The 22,646-nt window shown below is 44.1% G+C and overlaps 1 protein-coding gene across 10 annotated transcripts in view; it reads left to right on the top strand.

Annotated features, from left to right (window-relative positions):
* Window positions 1-7,166: 7,166 nt before the first annotated feature.
* Window positions 7,167-22,646, top strand: part of UIMC1 (ubiquitin interaction motif containing 1) — a 230,674-nt gene continuing 215,194 nt past the window's right edge. For 9 of the 10 annotated variants that reach the window (XR_013270846.1, XR_013270844.1, XR_013270849.1 and 6 more), the window contains exons 1-2: window positions 7,206-7,439; window positions 12,470-12,646. Coding sequence is in view for 4 of the 10 variants with exons in the window: in XM_077472484.1 (XP_077328610.1) it covers window positions 12,482-12,646 (165 nt within the window). In the remaining 6 variants the exon portion in view is untranslated. Of the gene's footprint in view, window positions 7,440-12,469; window positions 12,647-22,646 lie in introns of all 10 variants that reach the window. The other variant, XM_077472483.1, reaches the window with a different exon arrangement.

Genomic DNA, 22,646 nt, shown 5'->3' with positions numbered 1-22,646 from the left:
TTATCATGGACACTGTAACTGCTGTGGCGGGGTTTAGGGACAGTGTGACTGATGTGATGGTGATCAGGGACACTTGGACTGGTGTGGCAGTGATCAGGGACACTGTAATTGGTGTGGCGATGATCAGGATCAATATGACTGGTGTGGTGGTGATCAGGGACACTATAGCTGGTGTGGCAGTGATTATGGATTAGTGTGGTAATGATCAGAGACACTGTAACTGGTGTGGTGGTAATCAGGGACACTACAACTTGTGTGGCAGTGATTAGGGACATTGTGACTGGTGCAGAAATCATTAAAGTGATTGTAAAAGTAGAAGATTTTTTATCTTAATACATTCTATGCATTAAGATACAAAACCTTCTGTGTGCAGCCCCCCCCCCACCCCAGCCCCCCTAATACTTACCCGAGCCCCATCTCATAGTTGCCAACTGTTCAGAATTTCCCGGGACATTCCCAGTATTTAGACCTTTGTCCTGGTCTAACCCTTTATGGGAAATCTGCTTTTTCCGCGGCCAAAACTCATGAATTGTCTCCACTGCCCACCATTTTACAGAAGATCAGTTATCATGAGGAAGAAACAAGAGGCGGAACTCAGGCTCCGCCTCTTGGTTTTTCTCTTCGGCCTCCACTGGCTGGTCTTCTTTAAATAGCGCGTGGATACCAGGAGACCAAATTACCAGTGGCATCACTACCGGGGTGTGGCCACCTGATATAAAGAGGGACTCCGCTGGGGACACCTGTTGTAAGGAACCCAGGCCATCCACCTCCAATACCCGGCACTAAGAGACGTGGGGGAATTGGAGCAGACTCCTACTACACACAGACAGCTAGAATGAACTACAAGTCATAGAATTCCACAAAAAAAACTGTGCAGAAAGAACATATCCTACAAGCCCACCAAAGTCCTGGTGTAAATAATAAGGTCAGTAATGCTAGTGTCCACAGTGAGCAACTAAATCAGTTGTTGAGGGCCACACAGCCAGGGCCAGATTAAGAGTATCATGGGCCTGGTGCTGAGGATTTTGATGGGCCTTTTTATGGAAATAAATAAAATGAAAACATTTTTTTTGTTAAAGTAAATTAAATATTCTAAACAAACCACTCATTCACATTGTATGTGCAAGAGAACCCATGTCAATGAGCCCTTAATTTTTTTAATTATTTATTACATTTTTGAATTATTTTCTTTATTTATTATTACTATACTTTTTTGGGAGAATGGAGCAGTGGAAGGTGTCAGTACTGCATACACATAGGGGGCCCAGAGCAGGGGGAATCTAATGGACAGTCTGGGGTGATCAGTATGGGGGGAGGCGCAATTACAAGCACCGATCTCCCTCTAGAGGAGGTGGAGTGGCTTTCAGCTGCTTCATTGAGAGCCATAGAGGGAGGCTGTCAGTATTCAAATGGTCAGTCCGTCCCTGCTGGGCCTATATTAAAGCGGGATTCCACCGTTTCTAACGTTTTTTTTTTTAAGGCATAGTGAAAATCAATATTATGAAGAAGGCTAACACTTACTTCTGTTGTTTCTGGCATCAGCAGCATGCCTTTGTCTCCTCCTAAATGACTTTATAAAACCGTCTCCTGACGGTTTCCATTTTGCCTGTGGGCATGTGAAGCCCACAGGCATCCTCTTCCGGGAGTGTGTGATGCTCAAATACCAGCATGCACCGCCCGATCTATAAAAGATCTCGCGCATGCGCAGTAAGCGCAATATCGAGCGGCGTCAACAGCTCCGGTTGCCATGACAACGGGTGTTCTCGTCGGAAGTCCCGCCCCGTTGTCATGGCAATGTCGTGATGACGTCACTTCCCTTCTCTGCCTCACGCGAGATCTCGAGTCTATGCACACCACAGACTCCTGGGGAAAAAAAAAAAGGTCCCAGGAGCCCATGCGGCAGACCGGAACGAGTGACCTGCCGATTAAGCCCCGCCCCCGTTCCGCATCGGCTCCTCCCCGTTCCGGAATTCACTGTGGAAGGAAATTTGAAATAGAAAAAAAACTAAAGAAGACAGCTGGAAGGTAAGGGGGTTACCAAGCGTTTAGGGAAGGGGGGATCACATAGCCCTGGGAGTGTATTTTAGGGTGGACCTCCGCTTTAAGGTAGGGGCCTGGAGCTGCAGCTCCAATAGCCCCTACATTAATCTGGCCCTGCACACAGCCCATCAAAAGACATCTGTCATGCATGATCTGCAACCAATCCATCAATGGGATGGATCTAACCTGTGTAATGGCTCTACCTCAACTTGCAGGATGTCAGTTGGACAGATGGAGTAGATTGTCTTATTGTAAAACATTGTATCCTTATAAAAACAAACAATCACAATGTATCCTTCGGCTCGGTTCACACAGGGGCGACTCAGATCCGACTTCAGGTCGCCCCTAGTCGCCTCAGGTCGGACAACATTTAAAAATTAATGTAAGTGAATGAGAGCCGTCTTAATGCACGCTACTGAAGTCGCTCCGACTTCAAAAGAAGTTCCTGTATTACTTCAATCCGACTTGTAGGCGACTTGTACCCATTGATTTCAATGGAGGTCGCCTCCAAGTCGGATCTCTGTATATACGGAGGCGACTTTGACAGAATTATTAGCTCTGAAGGGGGAACTCCACGCCAAATTTATGAAAAAAAATTGGCGTGGGTTCCCCCTCCGAGAGCATACCAGGCCCTTAGGTCTGGTATGGATTCCAAGGGGAACCTCCTACGCCGAAAAAACGTGGCGACAGTCCCAGCATCCTCCGGGACTGTGACATCGTAAGGGGGCGGGGTCACCATGTGACATCAACCCATGTGACATCAACCGATGACCCCGCCCCTTGTCCTTATATAAGTCGCCGCGCAGCGCGTCCCTGGCATTGCGGCCGGAGAGAGCGTCGAGTCAACATCTCCAGGAGAAGAAGAAGAAGAAGAAGAAGAAAAACGGAAGGCGGCGGCGACAGAAGACCGGGCCACCGCCTGTAAAAGAGCTATAAGAAGGCGCGGTGGCCCGGCAGAAGAACCGAAGAGGGGGACAAGACCCCCGAAGTTGGAAGAAGAGGGCGGCGGCGAGGAAGAAAGCCGGGCTCCTCCGCTAGCAAAAGAGCTAGAAGAAGATAGAGGAGGAGTCCGGCGAGAAGACCCCCCGAAGAAGGAAGACCCCCGGAGCTGTGCAATAAACTATTTTATCTTGTGTGCTGTGTTTTTTTTGTACTTTATTTTACAGGTGAATGGGTAGGGGTACATTGTACCCCATACTCATTCACATAGGGTGGGGGGCCGGTATCCGGGGGCCCCCTTATTAAAGGGGGCTCCCGGATTCTGATAAGCCCCCCGCCCGCAGACCCCGACAACCAACCGCCAGGGTTGTCGGGAAGAGGCCCTTGTCCTCATCAACATGGGGACAAGGTGCTTTGGGGTGGGGGGGCCGCACGCCCCCTCCCCAAGGCACCCCCCCATGTTGAGCGCACGCGGCCTGGTACGGCTCAGGAGGGGGGGGCCTCTTGTCCCCACCCCCTTTCCTGGCTGGCCGGGTAGCGTGCTCGGATAAGGGTCTGGTATGGTTTTTCATAAATTTGGCGTGGAGTACCCCCTTCCGAGCTCATTCTCCGATTGGCCACGGCAAAAGTCGCCTGGCCTGGGGCGACTTGTAAGTCGCCCCAGGTCGTGTCTAAGTCGTGTTCAAGTCGTCTCCAAGTTGCCTCACAAAGTCGTCCTGAAGTCGTGTCGCCCCTGTGTGAACCGAGCCGTCCATAGATCAAACAGCCAGCAGTCTGAAACTGAGTGAAAAAGTGCTGGATAATTAGGTCACCAAGCCTGAGAGGTGGAGAGGACCTAGGTTTGACAGACACATGAAGCTTCTTATGTAGTGAGAAGGAGCAAGCCACACATACCCTCCAGGGAGCCGCTGGGAACACCCGCTTACCCACTGCTAGAACCAAGGGAAAGCCCAGGTGACAAATGGAGGAGGAAGCTAAAAACAACCAACTCCACTGATCCTGTCTGGAACCAACCACTGGGGCAGAGGCAGAAACTGTTGCTGGAGCCCCATGAGGTACCTGAATTCCCTGCACCTACACCACTCCCACATGTACTGAGCACCCACAACACAGACCAAGTGTTTGTCTCCTGCAATGCCCTGCTCCGCTCTGTCCTCCCATCCTGGCTATGGCAACCACACATCTCCACTGTACCTGTCTGTGTCCTTGTCCGCCAGCACTATTCATCAGCCTGCATTGAAGGATACAAGGAGCGAGAGAGCACTGAAGCCATAGCCTTCAGGATCAATTAGCGGGACTGCATTTAAAGGATATGGGGGGGATGTGTACTTGATGTATGAACCCCCCACTGAGTTCCCACACTGGCTGGAACTAGAGGTATGCTGCTGTGTCTGGGTTTCAGGAGGACAGAAATCCGGGCACAACTATCATAACCTGGACTGTCCGGGTGATTCCTGTAGAGGTAGCAACCCTATATGCTGCTGTGTCCGGGTTTCAGGAGGACAGAAACCTGGGCACAACTATCACAACCCGGCCTGTTCGGGTGATTCCCCTACCGGTGGCAACCCTAATTTACCTGTCCTGGGATTTTACTACACCCAGCTACTTCTTGAATTTCAGAGTAATTTTAGCAATATAGTAAGTGTATATAAATAAGTATATTGACATTTGTGAAGCTGTTTTGATGTTATATTTTGAAAGAAGCTAGATGCCAGCAGTAGGAAGGTGGCGGAGGTACACCCTGCATTACTCTGCACTTAACCTTTAGGCTCTCAAAATGAAACATCAAAAAAGCATCACAGATGTCAGAACAGTAAAACGCTGGATTGCGAGCATAATTAGTTCCGGAAACATGCTTGTAATCCAAAGCACTCGTATATCAAAGCGAATTTCCCCATAAGAAATTATGGAAACTCAGATGGTTCTTTCCACAACCATTTATTCATAGGTCTTTCAGTTTATAGTCCATATAAAAAGATTATAGCAATGTGATAGGTTGTGTAACCATAAAATGTGCATTTACAAATGGAAGTCTCCACAAGGGGATTAGAAGCAAAATCCAGCAGGAGCTACAGAGTATAAAAGAGAAGAGAGGCGCCCAAGCTCATCCATGTTGTGGAAAACTGCTACAGTCGCAATGAATGTATTCTATACCCCCCACCCCACTTTCCCCCTCCTATCTCTCCTACTTTACCCCCTTCTCCCCCCACCTCAGGTTTATGTTTAACAATGTGTACCCAACTGCTTATATACATTAAATACTTAAGATATTGACTGCAACTACTACACTATAACACCTGCATTTTGACAAAACAACTCTATATGCAACAAGTGTGGTGGTGGCTTTCAACCACTACCATTCACCCCCCCTCCCTCCGTTTTTCTTTATTCTGTACCCCCAACTGCTTTTCTTTAAAAAATGTTTCATAAAAATATATTCAACCTAATTGAGGCCCTTCTAACTATGCAAGGATCCGGGGTAAAAACGTCCACGTAGACCATCCTCCGCACTGCCGGCTCTCACCGCTGTCAGTCTTCAATTGTGACCTGGAAGACTACCATACAGGAGAGCGATCTGAAAGCGAGGCTTGAAGCGCTTGTGGAGCGCAGCATGGAAGAGATGACATCGATGGTGGTGTGGAGGATGGTCTATGTGGACAGCTTTACCCCGGATGCTTGCATACTTGGATGTGCCTGTTTTAATCATCAACCATGTGAGCTGCTAAATGTTGTACTTTCATTAAATGTAACCAAATTGCTACACTTAGCGGCGCCTCTCTTCTTTTTTATACTTAGTTGTGATGTAGGTTTGCCTCCTTTTCTTCAAGCCAAACCTGAACAGTTTAGCGGCCTGGGACACCTTTGGGTGCCCCAAGGAGAGTAGTAATGCGGTATGCATAGCGTGCCACAGCGAACAGTGGGTGTGGCCAAATTGCTCTTGCTGACATCACCGTGCCCCCCAGTGGTGCCAAACCTGCCCCCAGACGGCCGCCCACAGCTCCCAGATAGCAACAGATTTGTGCGTGACTATCTTGGTTACTTGGGGAGCCACAGCTGGTCTGAATAATGTGTCTGGGTTTCAGTCTGCATGAAACCTGCATAGCTCCCAACTGTCCCTAATTTGGAGAAATGTCCCTCTGTCCCTCATTCCTCCTCATTTGTCCCTCATTTTAGTTTGATCTACATAGTTGTATATAAAATGCACTTTTTATTGTTCAAATAGTGTTTCTCAGTGCTAAACATTTCATCCAATTTCTAAATGGCTACATTTGTAAATTTTAAAAGCCAATATAAACAAATAGTAGTGGTTAAAAAAAAAGCACATGTGGATTTGATTAACCTTTTTTTTGGTTAATTCTCCTTTAAGGGGGTGTGTCCTATGCCTACATACATTTGCTAGTAGGCGTCCCTCATTCCTATCTCAAAATGTTGGGAGGTATGAACCCGGACACATGATTCAAAACCTGGACTGTCCGGGTGAATCCCAGACAGGTGGCAACCCTATTGTGACATGACGCTACTTGTATATCAAGACATCACTTGTATATCAAGTCAAAGTGTTTATTTACAAATTTTGCTTGTCTTGCAAAACACTCTCAAACCAAGGTTTTACTGTATACTATATTTATTTATATACGCTCACTTTATTTCTAAAATTACTCAAATTCAAGCCGTAGCTGGTCCGATGCCGCTATTCTGTCAGGTTACCGAACCCATTGAACCCATGCACAGCTGATGGAACGTAATTTCCGCTCGCTGGTTTGATGGATTCACTAATTTGATAGAATATCTTTTTAGTTTTAGTGCACTTGTAGCAAAAACAATTGAGTACTTTTTTAGTTTTATTTGCACTAATATTCAAAATTTTCAGCTCAACCTTCCAGGGCGTACACCCTTCTTCAAGGTCCAATCAGGACTCCTGTTTTTCTATTTACAGTGTAACTCTAGGCTCTACTATATTTTTAGCAGCCTCTAACAAAATGCCCACCGGAGTCCTCAACTGCAGACACTTTCTGTATACAGTGTAACGCTGAGCTTGTAGACTCCAAGAAAATGGCCACCTGGGTCCACAACTGCAGACACTTTCTGTATTCAGTGTAATGCTGAGCTTGTAGACTCCAAGAAAATGGCCATCTTGGTCCACAACTGCAGACACTTCCTGTCTTCAATTTGACACCTAACTTTGCTGTTAGTGTTGGAGATAGAACCACACTAGTGGTCATGTGACCCCCGTCTTTTCTGAGCAACAGGAAGCAGCAATTCAGGGCATGCACAGCAAAGCTAGTGTTGCCGCTCACACACATTCCTATAGGTAATGAGCAGCAAGTGGATTTCAGAAGTGCCGTGTACATATTTGTAGATGTGGAAGACTTTATATAAGGGGCTCCTACCTGTTATGTAAAGTAGTTTGCCATCTATAGAGCACATCCAGGAACCTGCATATAAGAGTAGCCTGTCAGGTGAGTAGAAACAGACTGGCAGCTCTGTGCCCAGCTAGTGCCAGGGCTGAGCCCACTAAGGATATGATGGAGGATATACCATAGAGAAGGTAGGCTGGGGGTCATCACTTTCCCTGTATAGAAGATCAGCTTCCATAATTCCAGCCACTTCCTGATATACTTAATTCTCTGGTCAGCCACCCCTATAAATAATGCTCTAGTGGCTTCAGTCCCATTTAATTACTCATCAAAGTTTTAAAGCAGAACTCTGCTTGATCTGCAGTACGTGATAAGTTATGACACCAGCTATTAGATGGTTTGATTTGAGAGTTGGCGTTCATGGAATGCCTTGAATTTATCAGTTTTGGAAACAGTTAAATGATATGTAAACCCATATTCCTGATATGTGCCTGCTGTACTGTGTACTTGTATGACTGAGTATCCTGTTCTCTTTATATTGCTTTCTTTTGTGTAAAATTCCCTGTGTTCCTGCCAATCCCTCTGCTTCCCTATTAAAAACTGCTCATGCTAGGCATGAGAGCAAGCATTGGTCAGTTCTCTAGCTGTGCTGAGAACTCAGCCCACTCTCCTCCAATGATCAGACTTCTCCTAACACAACCCCTCCCCCTGCACAGTCTTCACTGGGAAGAATAGTGTGCTAGTGCTCCCCCCCCCAGCTCTCTGAGATCCTTATGCAGCTGATACCAGATATTATGTGATTACTTATAAAAAAGGGAGGGGGGGAATTGTATTTATAATGCTTTTTTACAATTTCTACACAAATGTTTTGCCTTTCATTTCTATTTTAAACTGAATGGGTTGTTTTATATGGTGAGGGTTTGCATATACTTTAAAACAGAACTGAATCCTTCTATCCAAGGAAGCTGCCATCTTGGCCTCTGTTGATCTGCAGTTGCCATGGTGCTGCACATGGATTAAGGATGAGCTTAGCCACATGTGCAGAGCCCGCCAGGAAGTCAGCACTGCACATCGCTAATCACAGGCAGTGAGACATTTTCTGATCTCTGCAGCTGCTCATCGGGAAATGTCTCACTGCCTGTGATTAGCGCTGTACAGTGCCGACTTCCTGGCGGGCTCGACATGTGGCTTGCGAACACGCCGGAGCTCAACCTTAATCCCATGTGCAGCACCATGTGTGACCCGCCACTTATACTACACATTTGGTAGATCTAAAGAAGGCTATACAGATGTCCCCATTCAGTGACAACACAAAAATTTGGAATTTGCTCCACTGTCAGACCTGGTGACAATGGCCACAAATAGAGAGGGTGGATCACTCCACAGACAGCTATAGAAACCTGACAAAAAATAAAAATGGAATTAAAACATTATAATGCTTTAAACTGAATTTCACTCAAAGGGGGGGGGGGGGGGAAGAGTTCTGCTTTGTTTTCCACCCCTTTCCTCTGCAACATTTGGCATGTATTTTTTTTTTTTTTTTCAGGATGAGGGGGGGAGTGGGTACCTTGTTTTGACAGGTATCCACTCCCATTTCCACTCAGATCACATAGGCAATCCAAGCGGAAATTCTCCGCTCCCCTTCCCTCCTCGCAGTCTTTTGGGACACCTCACAGGTCCTGGAAGACTGTAGGACCATCCACAAAGCGCAGCTTTTGCATGCACGGTGGCACAGCGGCCAGCCCACACTTAAGATTCCGACACCAGGAACCCAAAGGCTACCAAGAAACTGACCGGGTGAGGATGGTGCTGAATCCCTGGACAGATAAGTGTCCTGTTATTCAAACTCAGCAGCTACAGTATTTGTAGCTGCTGACTTTATCTTTTCCAGAGTTGAGAACCCCTTTAAAGTGTGTGTTATCAATTAACCGCTAGCTGACCAGCCGCCGCAATTGTACTGCGGCAGCATGGCTCCGCTGTGCGAATCGTCGTTATGCTACGTCGGTAGCATAAACGGGCACTAGGGGGCACTTGCGCTCTTGCTGCTCCCCCCCCCCGAGCCAATGCGAGTGCCCGGCGGTCTCAATAGCTGCCGGGCTCTCGCGAACGCTCGGGGCACACGGAGAACTGTGAGCTATGTGTGTAAACAGTTTCCGGGTCTCTGAGCAGTGAACTGACAGATCGTCTGTTCGTTTCCTTGCACGGTCCCATCCCCCCTTCAGTTAGAACACTCCCTAGGATACATATTAACCCCTTCACTGCCAGTGACATTTTTTCAGTAATTGATGCAATTGTAATCGCATTGATCGCTGTATTAATGCCAATGGTCCCAAAAATGTGTCAAAATCGTCCGACGTGTCTGCCATAATGTCGCAGTCATGATAAAAATCGCCGATCGCTGCCATCAATAGTAAAACTTGTAGACGCTTTTGTGCAAACCAATCAATATACGGTTATTGCGATTTTTTTTTTTTTTTTTTTTTTTAACCAAAAGAATATGTATCGGCCTAAACTGAGGAAAATTTTTTTTTTATATATTTTTGGGGAATATTTATTATAGCAAAAAGTTAAAAATAACGCTTTTTTTTTTCAAAATTGTCGCTCTTTTTGTTTATAGCGCAAAAAATAAAATCCGCAGAGGTGATCAAATACCACATTGGCACAGTTATTTAATGTTTTAGTGGTTTTCTGTTTATACAAATTTTAAAGCGCTACACTTCCTTTTTTCAACCACCAAAAGAAAGCTCTATTTGTGGGAAAAAAAGGACGTCAATATTCTTTGGGAGCCACGTCGCGTGACCGCGCAATTGTCAGTTAAAGCGATGCAGTGCCCAATTACAAAAAGTGATCTGGTCTTTGGTCAGCCAAATAGTCTGGAGTTTAAGTGGTTAACTTCTTCGACTTGCTTTTTTTTGATTTGTTACATATACCATTGTAAGCTTTTAGTTTTATCTGTTCAGTAATGCCGTGTACACACGACCGGACTTTCCGACGGATTTTCCAAACAAACAGACTTGGCCACACACAATCACACCAAAGCCCGACGGATTCGACTGTGATGACGTACGACCGGACTAGAATAAGGAAGTTCATAGTCAGTAGCCAATAGCTGCCCTAGCGTCGGTTTTCGTCCGTCGGACTAGCATACAGACGAACTGTTTTTTTTTGACTGGATTCGAGTCCGTCAAAGTCCGGCCGTGTGTACACAGCATAAGTACAAAACAAAAAGCTGTTGATCTTGTCGGAAATTCAGAGCTGTCCGTGTCCTCTCTCCACAAACTGAGGTTGGTTTTTTTATTTTTATTTTTTTTAAGGTAAATGGCCACTTTAAGAGGAGGTTCACTCTGGGGGGGGGGAAATGAAAAAACAGCAGCTAAAAATCCTGTAGCTGATGAATTTTAATAAAAGGATACTTGCCCGTCCAGGGATCCAGCGATATTCTACCCCAAGATAGTTCTTCACTAGCCTTTGGATTTCCAGGGCCAGCATCCCAACTGTAGGCAGGTGGCTATGCAGCTTTCAGCTTCACAACCGGGTGCCCACTGCGCATGTGTGAGCCATGCTGAAATTTGTAAATGGTTCCAAAAGACTGCGGGAAGGTAGGGAGAGAGGAGACCTTCTACTTGTATCTCCTAGGTGATCCGAGCAGAAGTGGGATTGGGTACCTGTCAAAACTAGGCAAATTCACTTGCAAAGCAAACAGCCTGTTTTTTCATTAGTAAATCCATCTCACTGTGTTATGTTGAAGTGCCCTCCTAGTCCTTATCATGGACTACAGAATGGCACCTCTCACTTCCCCAAAACACTGTAGTTTGCCAGCCCACAACAAGACTTGGGAACATTTCTGGCAGATCAGTAGGTATTTTCTACACTTGCAGGGATTTTAAAGGATAAACAAAATAGGGAATTGTGTATGTGTTGCAGAGATAACTAAATATGTTTCTTTTCGCCATAACATACATTTTACATAAAAATGGTCTCAACAAAATAATTAAACTAAGTTCATATGGACGGCAGAACAGTTGGTTTTCTACCCTCGATTGTGTACCTACAAATGAACACGATGGCTGCTCAGGTCTGTCCACATTGCTGTGACTGTGATGCTTCACTTTGCGGTGCAGCAAATTTATTGCATGTTGCTTTTGGCAGGTTGTCCTACTGGCCAAATGTGCCAAGTAGGACTACACTACAATTGCATGCCAAATATTTGGCATGCAGTTGTGGCACAGTATTTAAATGTGAAATCCCTTTTGGAATTGAAAAAAAAAAAAACAGGAATTCAGGAGGTGGCGGTATGTTCTCCTGGACACCTGCAAACCACTGTTTAGCTGCCTCTGAAAAACCACAATGGATCACTTTCATAGGGGCGGTAAAGTCTGCTAACCCTATTCACACGGGCGCACTATGGCGTACACTATAATCTATAAGTCTCTTCTGAGAATTCTAGCATATTTCTGTCCACCTGCTAAGAGTTGCTCTTAAAGGGTTTCGCTGTAATTTTCTGTAAATGTAATACAATCTACCTACCTGGAGGTGTTCTGTACACAGTGTGTGTACTGACCACTCCCCAGAATCATCAGTTCCTGCTTGTGTGATTGGCTCACCAATTTTTCCTGCAATCTGCCTAAGATACAAGTCAGATTTAAGGCATCCCCTGCAACTAAAATGTCATTTTTGGTGAGCTATTTCCATCGGGAGCATGTCTAAAGGGACGCAGGCCCAGCAGCTTTCCTCATTAGTGCCCTGCAGCTGACTGATAATTATGAAACCATTCCCATTAGACCCACTGGGCACAGAGGCACAGACAAACGCACAGGGATTTCTTCAGAATAAGAAAAGATAGGAATCTGCAACCAAGGTTGTTAGAATTCCTTTGTATATAGAATGGGGGGGGGGGGTTTAAACGCATTAAGTTTTCTTACATACGAACTGGCAATATTTATTTCTTTTTTTTTTACAGTTGTAGTAACAGATTGTGAAACTGGTGAAAATAAGAACTACCTGAATCTGTCACATGGAGCTGTCATTGTCTTTTTCTGCAATCCGATTTGTTTAGATTTACATTGAAATACAGACATTCAAGGGAAAAGAATACACCTGTTTTATTCTTGTCTGTTTAATTTCATTTTCAGGTGGTGTTAAATATGCATCCTCTCAGGAAAAGAAAAATTCGCTCCGATGGTACTTGTAGTCAGTATGGAACAGAAGAGGATGAAGGCTCCACTTCAGAGCCTAGAAATAGGGCTGGTCCTGCAAACCGAATAGATGAGAAAGAGCCATCCATTGTCATCTCTGATAGTGACAGCTTGGTATGTATTTAGAAAATGGCAATACTAGGATGATTTATTTTAAGTGTAGACACTTATCAGTTCCTGTGCATTGAGGCGTATAATGCCCAGCATTTTCCGACACCCAGGGAGCTGCATTTAACACGTACAGCTGTCAGACTGAACTCAAGTGCAGCACTTACATTAAAACATATAAACATAAGTGACAACAAAAGAGAAAGAAATGAGTCCAAATAGAAAGGTGATTTTATAAAAAAACTTGTAGTTGATAGAGATCCACCTTGTGCAGATAACGGCGTGTGGTTGAACCCCCATCTCTCTACGCACTCATCAGTTATATATAACTAGATCCCAATTACAAGCAATCCACCAGGCTTCCTCTTGTTTTTGGCCCAAACTTCCTCTGAGTTTCAAAAGAGGACTCTGTGCTCTAGAGCTTACTATCTGAGGGAGGGTCAAGTGGTACAAAAGGCAATAACTGTGGGGGGTGAGCTGATGAAGAAAATAAAAAAAAAACAGTTGCTAGGTGAAGGCAGGATAGGATTCTCTGAAGAGAAACATTTTCAGGGATTGCCTAAAAGTGGATAGAGTTGGAGATAGTCTGCTAATTTGGGGTTAGGATTTCCAAAGAATGGGAGAGGCTCGGGAGAAGTCAATCACAGCCATTGAGCCATGAAGAGAGAGGGAAGGCCTTGACTCTGTGTGTGAAAGGACACGCAAAGCTGCGGCATGGGAACTAGACTGCTTGGGTGCCCCCAATGCAGTAGCTTGCTCTGGGGCACTCGGCAGGAGGAGGGGCCAAGAGGGACCCTGAGAAGAAAATGATAGGAGCTGCTCTGTGCAAAGCTACTGCACAAAGCGGGTGAGTATAACATCTTTATTTAAAAAAAAAAAAGAGAGCTTTTAACCACTTCTGGACCGCAGCACGCCGATATACCTCTTAAATTTGAAGCTAGCTGCCATAACCCCGGTATCCTCATCTTTGGCCGGTGGTCCAGTTTCCGATAATAGTGCTCTCTGTAGTGGATTACCTGCAAGATAACTTTTATCGGCGGCGGGAGGGGGCCCCGCCGCGCTCTGGTGCCCTCCGCCGCTAACCAGAGCCGTCGGTAGCGGCGGAGGCAATCGGATCCTTCTTGGTGTTAGGTATAGAGACAAGTGAGGGGAAGATGTCCCCCACCCATCTCCATACCATTGCAAGATGGAAGCGACGTTAAAGGACCATTTTTTTTTAAATGACAAACTTTTTTTAGTGTAAATATGAAATCTGAGGTCTTTTTGGCCTTGGTCATGCTTTTTTTCTATTACAAGTGACACTGAAAAAAAAAAACAGTGTCAAAATAAAAGGTAAAATAATAAAAAAAATTTTAAACGCGCCCCATCCCGGCGAGCTCGTGTGCAGAAGCCAACGCATACCCGAGTATCGCCCGCATATGAAAACGGTGTTCAAACCACACATGTGAGGTATCGCTACGATCAGTAGAGCGAGAGCAATAATTCTAGTAGAGCGGCACGATTCTCATTTGTGTGTTCTTTATAACTAGGGATGAGTTCCGGCGGGTTCGCACAGCCCACGTGCAGAGCCCGTCAGGAGGTTGGCACTGCGCTGCGCTAATCACAGGCAGTGAGACATTTCCTGATCTCTGCAGCCGCACATGGGGACAATGTCTCACTACCTGCGATCAGCGCAGTGCCGACTTCCTGGTGGGCTCTGCACGTGGGCTGTGTGAACACGCCAGAGCTCATCCTTATCTATAACATACAGCTGTCAGTACAAGTGAATGTCTTCTGCATCAGTGTTTACCCACGCATGCGCATTTAACGCTTCTCCCCGGTTGTCCCACTTTCATTTTTGTAGAGGTGTGCCATATGGAGAGAAAAATTATACTGTTAGATTAACAGACTGCAATTTTAACTTCCAACCATTACCTAATCTGGGCATGTATTCTTCTAAACGATACTTGCACTGAATTCTCAATTTGCACTAGGCAGTCTGTTTATTTGTTTTGTAGGTACCTTGCGCCTCTGGGTTTGTACACTGTGCCATAAAAAATATTACAAAAAAAAAAAGCTCCCCAATAGTGTAGGTAACCTTTACTATGCTTAGTAAGAAAAATGTGTAAGGTGGGTGCTATTATAATAAACCTCTACCTATCAGCTTATTATAACACGTGATAACATAAAATGCAATGATTAAAGCATTAAGTAATACTGTGACATAATTCATAAAGTGCTAAATTGATAGGGCAACACATTAGCCAAAGTGATAAAAAAATTGTTCTCTAGAACAGTTCATCTAGTCTTCAATATGGTATGATGTGGAAGACCATCGCCAGCTTAGCACATAGCCAATAACACCCCGAAGTGCTCAGAAGGATGTCTTATTCACCAGAAGACCGTGACCCCCTTTAACTAAAAAGAGGGTCAATCAGCACTTATGTGGTTGAGTCATTGATCCTGTATGATTTTTCTCTAAAGTGGATCAATAATATCTCCTCCTCCTTTACACCTTACAATCACATTTAAATGAGAGAAAGGGGAACCAATAGCGTGATACTGTTTATTATAAAGTAGTGGTTCTTCAACAGTACCACACTATATTGGTTCCCCTTTCTCTTATTTCAATGGGATTTTATGATGGAGAGGAGGAGATGGTCTTGATTGACTTCAGATGCTGTGGCTTTGTTCTCTGAGGATTGCCTTCCCCCTGCCAGAACACACAGTTTTCCAGCAAGACTGTTCAACAGAAGCCGATCATGAGACCGGCTTCTGTTGGGCAGGCAGCTCTAATCACTGGTACTGGTGTGCATCCAGTTTAAGTTCACTTTTGAAGCATGTTACATGTTCCACCTGTATTTAGGGTGGAACATGTAATATTTTCCAGCTCCTGTCCCTTCTCCCTCCGATACAGTGGGCCAGGATTCTCCTTGCAAACTCTGTATATTTAATAAAATGTGTCTGGGGGGCCTCCGCCCAAACAGTCGCATCATTCATACACAGATTCTTGTGAATGTATAAACTACATGTACCGTCTACCAGTTCATTCACACTGCCTACAGCTCTGGAAATGTCTGCCCATGCAGAGGTATGGGCAACACAGCTGTAGGCAGTGTGTGCAGGAGACTGACATTGCACCCTCAATCTGCATATCGTGGGTGCAGTACTTTACTGTACTTTACTATACTTTAAAAATGACTTTATTTTGGCGTCATTGGGCTCCCTGTATGCTGGCCAAATAAGGGGAAGTGAAGTAACTCCATTTCAGTTTTTTTTTATTTTATTTTTTTATATATCTTACAGTTGCTATATATTGTGACCTGTTAGGAGTTATTTATTCAGACTTGTAAGGTTTACTAACCTAAATGTAGCCATTGGTTTTGAACGTGCCTGTACACACAGGTGCCTAAACATGCCCTGTGTATATATGATTATAAAAAAAAAAAAAAAAAAAAATCTGAGTTGCTGGTGTTATGGCAGATTGGGTCCTGCCATCATATAGTGTCCGCCCCGTACTGCGCATGCGCAGTACGGAGCAGTAGAAGCTTCGGAAAATCTCTGAAGATGAACGGCACCTGCGCCGTGAGTGGAGGTGGTAGCCCCACCATCCAAGCGGACATAGGGTTGGGAAAATTAGAGGGCCCCCCGTGGGCTCGATTCGCTCGCCACGGTTCGGGCTCGGCCTCGCTGCACTCTGCTCTTTTATATTCCAACTCTATGTCCACTTGGATGGGGGGGATAGAACCTGGACTCATGGCGCAGGCGCCGTTCATCTTCGGGTATTTTCGGAATCTGTGTGTGCTGTGTACTGCGCATGCGCAGTACACAGCGGACACTATCTGATGGGGGACACTATATGATAGGACACCGGTCAGTAATTTACTCGCAAATACGTGTGTACATGTGTAAAATCAAATGTTAATTTGAAGAGGTTAAATGTACATTCTTGGAGCTAGCATTTATTTTACTTGTGTAGAGACAAATGCATTCAAAATAAACACAATCATTTTCAGCCAACAATACTGATGCTCAAACATCTGTACCATGTGCAATATACCCTTAGGTCTTGTTCACACCTAAATGCATTGGAGTTGTGGCCAGCATTGTGCAATTCTGCCCGTGATTCCAGGACTGTGAAAAATGCACAGCATGCTTATGGTGCCATTGGTTCTTAATGGCAACCCTAATGCTGTGTGATTTTTGCCCTGATTGTTGCATGACAAAATGTGCGCTGCCAAATGCGCCCATCTCAGTGCCAAAATTTGGTATATGAGCTTCTTTGGTACAACAAACGTTCATAGCAAGGCCTGTTTTAAGTGAATCGGTTGCTCTATGAACGACACTTAGAATCAGGTAAATCGCACAAAAGAATTGTGAACAGGAACACGCATTTCTGCGTGTGAACAGGGCTTTAGCAATGAGCCAGAAGCAAAATTTATTAAACCGCAGAACCCATCATCCTCGGTCACCTTCCACTGTTGTGACCTGGCTGAATATGATTCACAAGAGTGCAGAATGAAATGCACTCTTGCGATCAGGAGAAATAGGGCTAAATGATCTTTGGCCCTACTTCTACTTTAACCTACCAATCATTGGAACATATCAGGAAACCATAGGAACCTGGAAGAAACCCATGCAAGCACAAGAAGAACATGAAAACCCAAACAAATGAGGACCCCAGTGCTGTATGGCACAAGTACTAACCACTAAGTCACTGTAGTGCTTATTAAGGTGTAAAGTACCTGACTTGCCGTTTTTGTAAATAATCTCCCTCCTTGCTTCTCCACCTCTGAGGTTGCTGGGAGAGAAGAAGGAAAGGGCCACAATGTACTGAAGAAACAGAAGAATTATGCCCTGTCACTGTTTGTGTGTAAATCTATATATACCGTATTTATTGGCGTATAACACGCACAGGCATATAACATGAACATTAATTTTAAAAGGGAAGTTTCAGGAAACAAACTTTGGGTCAGTGCCCATTTGCAGCCTCATCATTGCCATCAATGCAGCCTGATCAATGCCCATCTGCAGCCTCAAAAGTGCCATCAATGCAGCCTCATCATTGCCATCAGTGCAGCCTGGTTGATGCTCATCTGCAGCCTAGAGGGGACAGGGAGGGGGGCGGGACGAGCGCCGCCAGATTACATAAGTGAGAATCTCCAATTATAGATACAGAACAATGGCGGCCCAGGAGATCGGAATTCCTAGTACAGAGGCCGCCAAGTAAACGAGAGATTCTCACTGTATGTCATCTAACGGCGCTCATCTCATCCTGTCCCCTCCGAGGCAGATAAAATGAAAGTATTGGCGTATAACACCCACACGCTATTTGCAACCAATTTTCATGGTGAAAAAGAAAGTGTTATACGCCAATAAATACAGTACATAGTGGTTTCTTAAAGTGGCCCTGTGTGTGGGGATTATATATATATATATATATATATATATATATATATATATATATATATATATATATATATATATATATATATATATATATATATATATATATATATATATATAATTATCTCTATTTCTAATACTAACATTTGGGGTTCCCTTAGCTGCGACACTCCTGTGATTGCTCGCTGGCTTGTTGTGATCTATTTCCCAAGAATACGTTTTATCTTGAGTTGCTATTATTAGTGTATGAAACCACTTCCTGTTAATGATACCATTTGCAGGTTGTCTTTATGGTAGGTTTGTGCAAGGGAGGAGTAAGAGCTTACCCAGGAAGTTACACTACCCAACATTGACAATTATGATGTGCCTTTTCAGTTGGGGAAAGGGCATGTCCTCTTTCAAGTTGGCCAGTCCTTGGAGATTACCCGAGGAGTGGTTGCTTGGTGTTCCCTATATATAGGCAGTGATTCAGAACGCTGCCCGTGCCCCATGAATATGGCATATTGTGAAGAAATGCGTTGGTGGAGCGATGGGCTGACGTCGCAGTGTACGCAATTCCCAGAATGACGGGCTGCAGCTTGGAGCTGGCCGGCTTTTTATTAAATGCGTGATTCTATAGTATTTAACGTACGTGCAGTCGTTTTTATTTGTATTAAACTTTTAAAGGATTTTATGCTGTGGCAAGTTTTACCCCTTCTTGGGGAATCTATACGATTGAGTACTTTTTTTAAAGTGGTGGATCTTGTTGCTGCAACCATTCGTTTCCTGGAAGGATATAATGGCCCCGGCTGGGTTTCAGGCGTAAGTGGGATTAAACCTTCCGTAATAGGAGGTCAATACGTTTTGGTAAGCGAGTGTTTTATAAGGTGGAGGCTTGCATTCAAGACTATGCATTTTCTGGTGGCGGATGGTGCACAGATTATTGGATGGACTTTTCCTTCTGAGAGTAGATATATATATATATATATATATATATATATATATATATATATATATAATATAATATACACAATCACTCATACACAAGGTTACCCTAAAAAAAAACTGTTTCAGCATATTGGAAATGCTCGCTCCAGTACAAGTGTCACAGAAATGTCTTGATGGTTAAAAACACAATTATTCATGAATGGTCTCTCTCCAGTCAGTCTTTTATTAACTTTAATTATGTGTTAATTGCTTGTTGACTGCGTCTGTTTTCATTTTCATCAAGGATTATTTTTGCCAATGATATTACAAGATAATGGGCACAGACGTTACTTCTACTACACATGGTGGCCATTCACCACGTATTCTATTCGCTCCTATTTTCAGTTAGAGAAGAGACGCACAAATGCTAACAAACAGGTTTTCCTCTGAGAACTTTATATGCGATGTGTAAAGGCATTCTACATCTCCCTTTAATAAACCTACACTTGTGCGTTTTCATTTTGACTCGCACTTTATATACCCAGTGCACGCAGAAACACGCTTTTTATATGTCAGAGATACATGGAAAACAGCAGTTCTGCCTTAACCCCTGGTTTTCCAGCTCCCAGTTGTTATGTGAGTAGCGCTTAATGCCATTAATAAATTGAATATCCATTTTGCCTTAGCTCAGTGATGTGACAGCCAAGAAAGTAATTAAACGAAGAAATTAATTAAAACATGAAAGCATCATTCTTGAGACTTGTCAGCCTACAAGTATGTTTTCTAAAGTGAGTTACTACAGCCTGTTTTTGATTTTCAGGTAGAGATTGCTCAGAGCTGATGAGTGTTTCAAAGTATCAAGCATCAATAAAAACATAAACCAAAAAAATCCCAATTAATTTGCAGCATTTATATTTCTTCTAGTGGAACAGGTGTTCCATATAATACATTTATTTCACAAGGTTTCCATGTCTTTTATCTCCTTTCTATTCCAGAAGGATTTACATCTTCCTAAATTATCAGTGCGAGTATTTAACACCTTGTTTCTGTTGTGAAAACAAAGTTGTTAGACCATTTTTTAGTATGAGAGGAAAATTTAAATAATAATAATCATTCTGACACGTAATTTTAATGCTTAATTAACGTGTTGGAAAACTGACAACATGTGAAAACATAAAATAATTGGATAATCTTTTAAATTGCAGCATAGACATATACAGAATGCCGACGCGAAACGAACAATTCTTTTTCATTATGGAGAGAGTAGGAAAGGGTTAAAACCTCTATCAGGATTTTTTTGCTGTCTATGTCCAGCTGGGGAGATTACCCTCACATCCTGTTCTTAAAATGGAGTTACATCCATTTTTTGTTTTTTATTAAAAGTCAGCAGCTACAAAAAGTGCAGCTGCTGACTTTTAATAAACAGACGCTCACCTCTCCCACGGTGAGCAAAAGGCTGAGATCGCTGACCGGAGTGTCCTGGCGGGGCCGTCCCCCTGTGAGAACACAATAGCACAGCAGGACAGATCGCTGTACTAACATCGGACCCGAGCTGTCAGCTGAGTAGGTTGATCGCAAAAAAAAAAATTGTGTGTACGAGGCTTAACTCTTTCCAATTGTATATGTTTGGAGTTATTTCCCTAGAATCTGTCAATGTTGTCTGCAGGCTCAAGAATTCTTTTTAAAGTGTTACTAAACCAACAACAGTAAAATCATTCTGTATGTGCAGTAAAGCATGCATGTTAAACTCACTGTGGAACCTAATGGGTTAATCTCTGCATTTTGTAAAAAGACTGTTTGATCCTGTATGCACAGATCCTTCCTCCCCTCCTTCCACTGTCCCCTAATAATTTCTTGATGACACAGATTCAGGCTACACATGCTCAGTTTGGTGTGTGTTGCTAGAGAGTTTTTTTTTTTCTTGGGAGAATTCATGTGATCAGCACAGGGCCAATCAGCACTGTCCAGACAGAGGGCCAGGGGGTAGGGCAGTCTCATAGGACAGTAAGAAACCCCCTCCTACAAGCTTTAACCAGTGCTTGGCTGGACACTGATAGAAGTCACAAGACTGCTCTAACTGCTGATGAGAAAGGGTATTTAGCAGTTTTATTTTTAATGAAATGATTGCATTTCCATGTTCTGTGTACTGTGGGAGACCAGATATAGTGACTGCAGGGTCCTGGGTTTAGTATCACTTTAAGCTTTTGTGAGTTTATTACAGTTTAAAGTGAGTTGATAAATTATTTAAAAAATTGTGTGATCTGCAGGTCTCAAAAATTTTTATCTTGCTTCACCCAGCATTGGCTATTTGACCTTTTCTGCAAACGTATCTAGAGTGGGAAACCTCAAATTAAAGTGGAAACGTTATGCCTCTCCTAGAAGGATTAGTTGGTGGTCCCTAATTATCTGGCAGCATGGCTATGCCGCTTTGGGGGATAGTATTTATTGCTGTTAGACAATCCAAACCAAGTGCCATCATCTCTAATGCATGAGCAAACTACTTTTTTATTTTTTTTTAATATACACTCTGGCTTGCTTTTAGTGTAAGGGCTGCTGTCAGACCAGAGGCAGTGAGGCTGCAGTGTGGCACCTTTTTCGCTGCATCACACTCTTTACCTTTTTTTTTTTTTCACCCAATTTTAAAGTATCACGATCACCTAAGAGCCGGTTCACACTGCGGGCGATGCGAGGCGACACGACTTGCCTCGCCTCGATCTGACAAGTCGCCCCCGTTCTGTACAATGGAACCGTTCTGAGAGGAGCGACTCGAGTCGCTCCGACTCAGAAAAAAGGTTCCTGTACTACTTTCGGGCGACCTCGGGGCGACTTGCATTGACTTCTATACAGAAGTCATCTGCAAGTTGCCGCTGAGGTCGCGGCAGGTCGCGGCGAGGCAAGTCGGTGTCGCCTCGCATCGCCTGCAGTGTGAACCGGCCCTTATAAAACCTATTCAGTTTAAAATAGAAATGAAAAGCAAAACATTTGTGTATAGATCTATAGAAACGGCACACTTGGCTTCCAAATGAAAGGTTGTACAGAGGAGGCATGTCAGGACAAGTCTGACCATTTGGAGGAGAGCAGGCTGAGAACTACTGACCACAATTTGTTCTCCTGCATAGTGTTGTCAGTTTCTAATAGTATAAGCAGAGGGGCTGGCAGGAATACCAGGGCTTTCACACAAGGGAGGCAATACAAAGTGAACAGTGTACTTTCTTTCAAGTACATGGTACAGCAGGCACATATCAAGGATATGAAATGTTTGGGTATCAAACCCTTTTTTTTTGTAACAGAGTGGCACTGCAATCACATATTCACACTGTGGCGCAGTAAAGGGACATGCAGTGCCTAGTGCTGATCCAGTATGGGAAGATGCAGGTCATTATGTGTGAATGAGTCCTTAGGGCCCTTCACACTATGTTTCTTTATTGTACATCGTGGGACACAGAACTTAATTAATAACTTAATGGGTATATAGGCATCTTCAGGTGATGGACACTCAATAAAGGAAGTTGACTCCCTATATAACCCTTCCTCCTACTAGGAGTACTTCAGTTTTTTCGCCAGTGTCTAAGGTGTTGGTCATGAGTGAGGATGTGCTCTGAGGAGCTTCAGGAGGGATCCATGCTGAATTTAAATAGCCTCCACAGACCAGATCCATACAAAGTGCCACTGAAGCCAAAGTGGGTGGTACCGATGCCTCATATACCAAGCACAA

This window comes from Lithobates pipiens, unplaced genomic scaffold (assembly GCF_037356315.1).
Source record: "Lithobates pipiens isolate NorthernLeopardFrog02 unplaced genomic scaffold, aLitPip1_a1.2 Scaffold_8, whole genome shotgun sequence".
In the NCBI taxonomy this organism is placed as follows: Eukaryota; Metazoa; Chordata; class Amphibia; order Anura; family Ranidae; genus Lithobates; species Lithobates pipiens.
The sequence above is the reverse complement of the archived record's forward strand: the minus strand, read 5'-3'. Positions and strand labels throughout refer to the sequence as shown.